This window comes from Aplysia californica, unplaced genomic scaffold (assembly GCF_000002075.1).
Source record: "Aplysia californica isolate F4 #8 unplaced genomic scaffold, AplCal3.0 scaffold00422, whole genome shotgun sequence".
Lineage (NCBI taxonomy): Eukaryota > Metazoa > Mollusca > Gastropoda > Aplysiida > Aplysiidae > Aplysia > Aplysia californica.
Window position 1 is genome coordinate 678,731 of NW_004797692.1, and position 6,877 is coordinate 685,607.

The window sequence follows — 6,877 nt, forward strand, 5'->3', positions numbered from 1 at the left end:
CACCTCTCCATCCCACTCCCCCCCACTCTCTTCTCCACCTCTCCATCCCACTTTCCCCTACTCTCTCTTCTCCACCTCTCCATCCCACTTTCCCCTACTCTCTCTTCTCCACCTCTCCATCCCTCTCTCCCCTACTCTCTCTTCTCCCCCTCTTCATCCCACTCCCCTTACTCTCTCTTCTTCAACCCCTCCCACCCGTGTTTTGTTTCCACAGTTTTCAAACACAAGACTTAATAAAGTGAAAAGCCACAGTCTTTCTATCACCTATCATCATGACCATGTTCATTCGCTAACGCCCCACTCCTTGCCTCAGCAAGTCTCCATCTTCCCTGCTCTCTACTTTGATGTATTCTTTCGTGACATCATTGACCACTATCAAATTTTTACGCCTTCAAAGTTCTGTTGGCAGGTGCTCTGGTGTGGTTTACTCCTTCTGTCTTATCAAACATCTGTCGTCGGGATCTCGCCTCCTCCTTCTTTTTTGTTTTGTTACTCTCTTCTAACACCTAATCTTTGGCACGTGTGTGACTCCGTGACCTTATTGTGTTGCAAGTGTTGTAAAACTCTTACTAAATTGTCCCTGTCTCTCCTTCTCTTTCATGGCCTCTCTAATAATACCGCTCAGTGTGCATGTGCTAATTCCCTGATACATGTACCTACAAGCGTTCCAAAGAAAAGGAATTTTCCAGGGTTTTTTAATTGTTTTGCTTCTCCTTTGTGGTTTGTGTTTGTTACCCTAAATGTTGTGTGTGTCTGTGTTATGGGTTAACAGCTTTTCAGTCAGTGTGGCAGTCTTGTACTAGTGGGTGGTTGGCGGGTGCTCTAGTGGGGTTTGCTCCTCCCTTCTTTCTTCTCAAACTTCTATCATATTGTCCATATCTCTCCTCTTTTTTTTCTTCATTTGTATGTTGCTCTCTATTAGTAACGTCTCTAATCTTCAGCACTAAGATGACACATTTGTATTGCAAGTTCCTGATGTTTATGAATGTTGAATTTGAGATACTTGTTGTTTCTTTTGTATGTCTTGATCTGAGATATTCCTTTCTTGAACATTCTTGTTTGATGCTTTTAAATCTCAACTTTGTTTCTGGTTTAATGTGTTTTAATTGGAGATTTTGCTTTTCTCAGGTGTTTAAATCATAGCTTTTTCTTGCTTGATGTGTTTTCGCAAATACTAGGAGATACCGCATCATTCACATTTTGATATGATTGAGATTTTGTCTCAAGAATGTTGTACATGTTGGCCCTAGTGACTGTGATAAAGTAGAATGTTTGGGTGGTTGGCGGGTGCCCTGGTGTGGTTTGCTTCTTCTTTCCTATAAAACATCTATCTTCTTTATCTGTCCTTCCTTTTTGTGTTTGTTACTCTCTTGTAACACCTAATCTTCGGCCCCCTTGGCGCTCGCATGACCTTATGCAGTTGCGAGTGCCGTAAAACCCTCTACTGAAGAAAAAAAAAAGTAATCTTTGGCACTGATATGACCTTATTGTGTTGCCAGTGCTGTTAAACACTTACTACAACAAACAAATCGACTTATTTGAGTCTAGTTTGGCATTAGGCCTGTGCAAAACCAAGTCTGTATATTGCTTGTGTGACCATCCGGATGCTTCTTAAATAACCTAACAGTGTTGATTGGGGCGTTAAATTATATATATATTATATATACCATTTCACCATATGTTGACCCACCGGAATGCATGGGAGCTTTTTTCATGTTTGTTCGTGTTTGTGGGTGTACAGGTGTACAGATAGATATCTGGGGTTTTTTTTGTTGTTTTTTTAAATTTCGTATTGTTTTACTCCTGCTTCTTGATGTGTTGATCATAAATGTGCTTGGTACTCTTACTAATGAGTAGTATGCACACACATACACATACACACTCCACATTTGTGCAGACACCATTTCTACGTATGTGCATACAGACACACATAAATGTACACATACGCACACACTCACATAAACATGCACACACACAAATGCACACATGCGCGCGTGCGCACACACACACAGAAATAAACACACACACACACGCAGAAACACACACACGCAGAAACACACACACACACATAAACACACAGACACACACACATACATACCCTCCACATGTGTGCACACACCATTTCTACATAAGTGCATACAGACACACACATAAACGTACTCACACATCAAGTCAATATTATAATGACACTTTCTAATAGTTCCACCCGTCTGAGGCAACTTGACCTGGCGTTGACCAAATGACAAGGACATGTGGTTACTTGAGGGAGGCATTGCGCTGCCAAGAGCGAAATGCTCGCAGCTAAAGGGATTTGAAAACAACAAGACAACTTGACAATGAGTGACCATCTTGGATGATTTCGACTCTACCAACAACAAAAAATTTTTTAAAATATGATGTGATTTGCTTGTGTGTCTTTTTCAGTCGGATGTGAGCGGTCATCAAGGGTACTGACCGATGCGACGGAGAAGAGAGTTGACCGGTCATCAGCCAATGGGACAGAGAAGAGAGATGACGGATCATCAAGGGTACTGACTGATGGGACTGAGAAGAGAGATGACGGATCATCAAGGGTACTGACTGATGGGACTGAGAAGAGAGATGACGGATCATCAAGGGTACTGACTGATGGGACAGAGAAGAGAGATGACGGATCATCAAGGGTACTGACCGATGCAACGGAGAAGAGAGATGACGGATCATCAAGGGTACTGACCGATCGACAGAAGAGAGGTGATCGGATCATCAAGGGTACTGACTGATGCGGCAGAGAAGAAAGATGACCGTTGTCACTACTGCAGCCAGGTGTAGGAACAGACAGATGTGAGGCAAAGAGAAACATGTGGCAGACGACAGGCACATTTTCTTTCTCTTCCCCTTCGTCAGTTCCAGGCGTGTCAGCTGCCCCGAAGTTCCCTCAGCTGTTCCAGATTTGGCGATCTAGAATTTCTGATGTCATTCTTAAAAATACAGTATATCATCGCCGTCGGGATAAGGTCCGGATAAGTGAGGTCAGGAGAAGAAGAAAGAAAAAAACAGAGTTATTAAAATGACGACTTAGAGTGATCCAATTTTCATACTGATAAAAAAAAAAGTCCACTACCGCTTATTTATTTGAAGATAAAATTTTTAACCAGAGTATGAAACATGCTTTGTAGAATACATTTCACACACAAAAAAAAGCAAAATCGAAAATTTTGTAGTTATCTAACGTTATCACGATGGAGACGATATGATCCTTATAGTTTGAGTTCAGCTCACTTGGTATTGAAAAAGCCACTGTTCCCTACAGACTGGCCACTACTGCGCTGCCTCTCCGCTTACATAGCTCCAATCCCTGTCTCCGTCTCTGTACCCAGACTGCAGATGTCAGTGCTAGGCTGTATTTCTTTAATTCCCCGATACGCACAAATTTGTACTTTTCTTGTGTCAAGACGTGCTGGAATCAGGCGCTTGTTAATTTATATGATTTTATATACATTGCAAGTACTATAAAACTCTTACTAAAACTAAAAAGCTAATTAATTTTTGGGCATAGGGAGTTATTAGTATCATCTTAAAGCTTATTCATTTTGTTTTGTTTTTTATTGTAAAAAATACCTATCTTCAACAGCAGTCTAGATATTTGAGATTGAAGGAGGTGAAGGCCACCTGGTGTCCCCCAATGGACCAACCAACAGGAAAATGTCTGTGTCTTCAATTTCATTATTTTGATGAGCACCTGATTTCACTACAATGCCACACATGCATTTTGTGTATGCTTTATGTTCATTTGGGTTTATGCATTTTGTGCAAAGATTTATGTTGTTCGTTTTTGTTTATGCATTTTCTGTTTTGGCTTATATGTAGGCTACTTTATTAAAAATGCATTTTGAGTTATGATTTATGTTCGTTTGGGTTTATGCATTTTGTGTAATGGTGCATGTTCATTCTTATATGTATGCATTTTGTGCAAATTTGAAAGTTATGGTTTATGTACATGTCTCATAATGCGTTGTTTGTAACAGTTTGTATTCTCTCAGATTAAACAAGAATGATCAAGGGAAGAACAGATGTTGAATGTTGTGTTTACAGGAATTTATATACTGGTAATAGGAATGACAACGGGTTGTTTTTTTTCTTCTTCGATTTGTTATGCTCTTTTCTGTTTGCCTGAAGAATTCTTTAGACTTCTGTTCTAGAGCTGAGAGCAGTGCAGTCGCAATTTTTATCTTGAATAATGCACGATTTATTTCGGATTATTATTGTTTTCATGGTTTTGTGATGGCACGTTAAAATTGGTTTGCTAATTGTTTTTTTTTCCTGTCAAGTTATCAGTTTTTTGGCGGCCGCCTTTTTCCCCATATGAGTGTGTTGCATATTGATGAATTATAATATTTAGTGTATAGTTGTTGAGTGGCCTAAACAAAGTTACCAACTGTCCCAAATTTCCCGCCCGGATTGGACCGTCAGGAATTTGAGAGCCTTGTCACGTTCACAGCACCAAAAAACTAGTCCCATGGAGTTTTGTTCTTTGTTTCATGTAATCTGATGTTGTTATATAACATCGGGTGACCCTGATTAAGTTTTGAAAAGGTTGGAAAGTCTGCCTAAGTGGGTGTTATTATGTCAAAAAACAGAGAAAGTTTTTGGTGTGCTGTTTTGAAAAGTGCACGCAATTTGCGTGTGTCAGACGTCAGTTATTTATTGTCTCATTATGTAAAAAATTTTCATTGTACTATTGGTTCATGATGAATGATTAATTGGCCTCTCCTTATTTTTGTTTGTTCTGTATTGTTAGCGTTACATTTTGTTTTATCAATGTAATACGGGGGACCCACTACGGCTGGATTGGGCTGATCGCCCGACTCGATCGCCTGAAACTGAAAACAAACACTTTTGTTTTTGAGGGGATCGAGTCGGGCAATTGACCTGATCGGCCGATCCCAACCGTAGTGGGCACCCCGTATGAGGCGTGCCGACAAAATGAGTGACGTCCTTGATTTTAGAACTATGGGTATAGATAATTCAAACTTCTTGGTTCAGTTTTATACAATTTTATGCTATGAGATGATAAAAGACATGTTTAACTTAAAGGACATGGCATCAGTTGAAAACCGACAAATTTCGAATTTGGCCTCCATGTCGATTATTAGCCGATATCCCCATTTGCCTATTGCGAGAAGTTACTCATTTTGTCAGTGTGCATCATTAGTGTGGATTCTTCATCGTCTTGTTCATTCATGATGAAAGATTAATCAGTCTCTCCATATTTCTTGTCCTGAGCTAGCATTACATTTTGTTTTATTTTGGTTCACACTCACACTCATACACACACACACACACATACACACACACACATACACTGTTGGTTTCGCACCAACTTTTGTGGTGTAGCTTTTAGGCACTTCGCTGTCGCACGCAGATGACCTAATTTAGGGGGGGGGGGGAGGTTTTTATCTAGTATCTCGGTCTTTCTGCTGGGATGTTCTATCCCTCTCATCACAAGTTGGTCCCATTTACCCCTTGAAATTAAAAAATATATATTATAATATATAGCACTGTGTAAGACATCCACCTGTCTAAGACAACCACTTTTTCTCCTCGACAATGTGTGACTGTCTTAGACAATTGATAATAATAAAAATAAAATAATAATAAAGTACATTTATATCGCGCTCAACCCTAATTAAAGTACACAGGCTCTGAGCGCTTTACAATACTGTACAACGTACTACAGTAACATAAAATGTTGTGTTCTGACCAAAAAAAAATCTCTCCAAATATTAATCTTATTAATTTAAAAACAGAAATGACTTCAGCTGACATTTGAATGAATCAAAGGATTTGATCTCTCTTAAAATTTGACTGTGTGTGGATGGGTGCGTAGAAAAACTCATTTTTAAAGATATCTTTAATTTTCCTGTATCCATTTCAATCATCATCATAATGTAATGACTTGGTAGTTATAGTTCATATCTCGTGTTGTTTTTGTATTGTCTTCACTGCTGTAAATTTATTGTGAAATATTGCATTATTCATATCTTATAATTCACCAAGTTTTATCCATAGTGCTGTAAAACAGATACTCAATCAATTAATCAATGAATATTTTATAAAGCGACTAAGTTTGTTTGTCATTTAAAATTATATTTGGGTTCTTGTCAGAGCTTTGTCAAATTTCATTATTTATTTGTTTTCTCTGCCCATAACTGTGTATTAATGTTTGTGAATTTGCAGTTTTGGAAATATTGTGCTGATGTATTAGCTATAATGTGACAAAAAATGTTGTTGATGTTGTTATAATTAAGTTATTATTGTCTCTACTTTTGTAGTAGGTTTTTTTACCAGTCTGCTGCTTCCAAATTGTTTTATTTTCATTCAATTATTGGCTACTTCTGTTTTTCCTTCTGCTTTTTGTTTGAGTTAAGTTCCTCTACCTTATTTTTGTTTTTCTCCCTGTTTTCATTATTCTTCCCCTCCCCCCCCCCCCCTCCTCATTTCTCTTTCTCCTCCTTCCTCATCCTCCTTTTTCTTCAATTCTTTTTCCTCTCCCTCATTTTTCTCCTTCTCCCTCTCTACGATATTCCTCCTCTACAGCCTCAGAAACACTGAAGAAGGGTGGTTGGCGGTTGCACTGGTGTGGGTTTTTGCTTCTTCTTCTTCTTTCCTATCTACCATTTGTCGTCTTTGTCTATCCTTTTCTTTGTTTTGTTACTTTCTAGTAACACTTCAAATCTTGGGCACTTATATTAAAATTTGATCTATATTTGTTGCAAGTGCTGTAAAACTCTTACTGAAACTAAACTTAAGTAAGATGCATTAAATGAATGTGTTTTTTGAACAAACATGGCTGCAACTGATGATAATCTATCCCACTTGTACAAGAATTCTTGCT

The 6,877-nt window shown here is 38.6% G+C and overlaps 1 protein-coding gene across 1 annotated transcript in view; it reads left to right on the forward strand.

The window, feature by feature from the left end:
• LOC101859351 (cohesin subunit SA-2) overlaps positions 1 to 4,046 on the forward strand; it is a 56,563-nt gene extending 52,517 nt beyond the window's left edge. Inside the window, exon 34 of the mRNA XM_005104506.3 lies at positions 2,425 to 4,046. Within this exon, the coding sequence (XP_005104563.1) occupies positions 2,425 to 2,454 (30 nt within the window). The 3' untranslated portion in view covers positions 2,455 to 4,046. The remainder of the gene's footprint in view (positions 1 to 2,424) is intronic.
• The last annotated feature ends 2,831 nt before the right edge of the window (positions 4,047 to 6,877 follow it).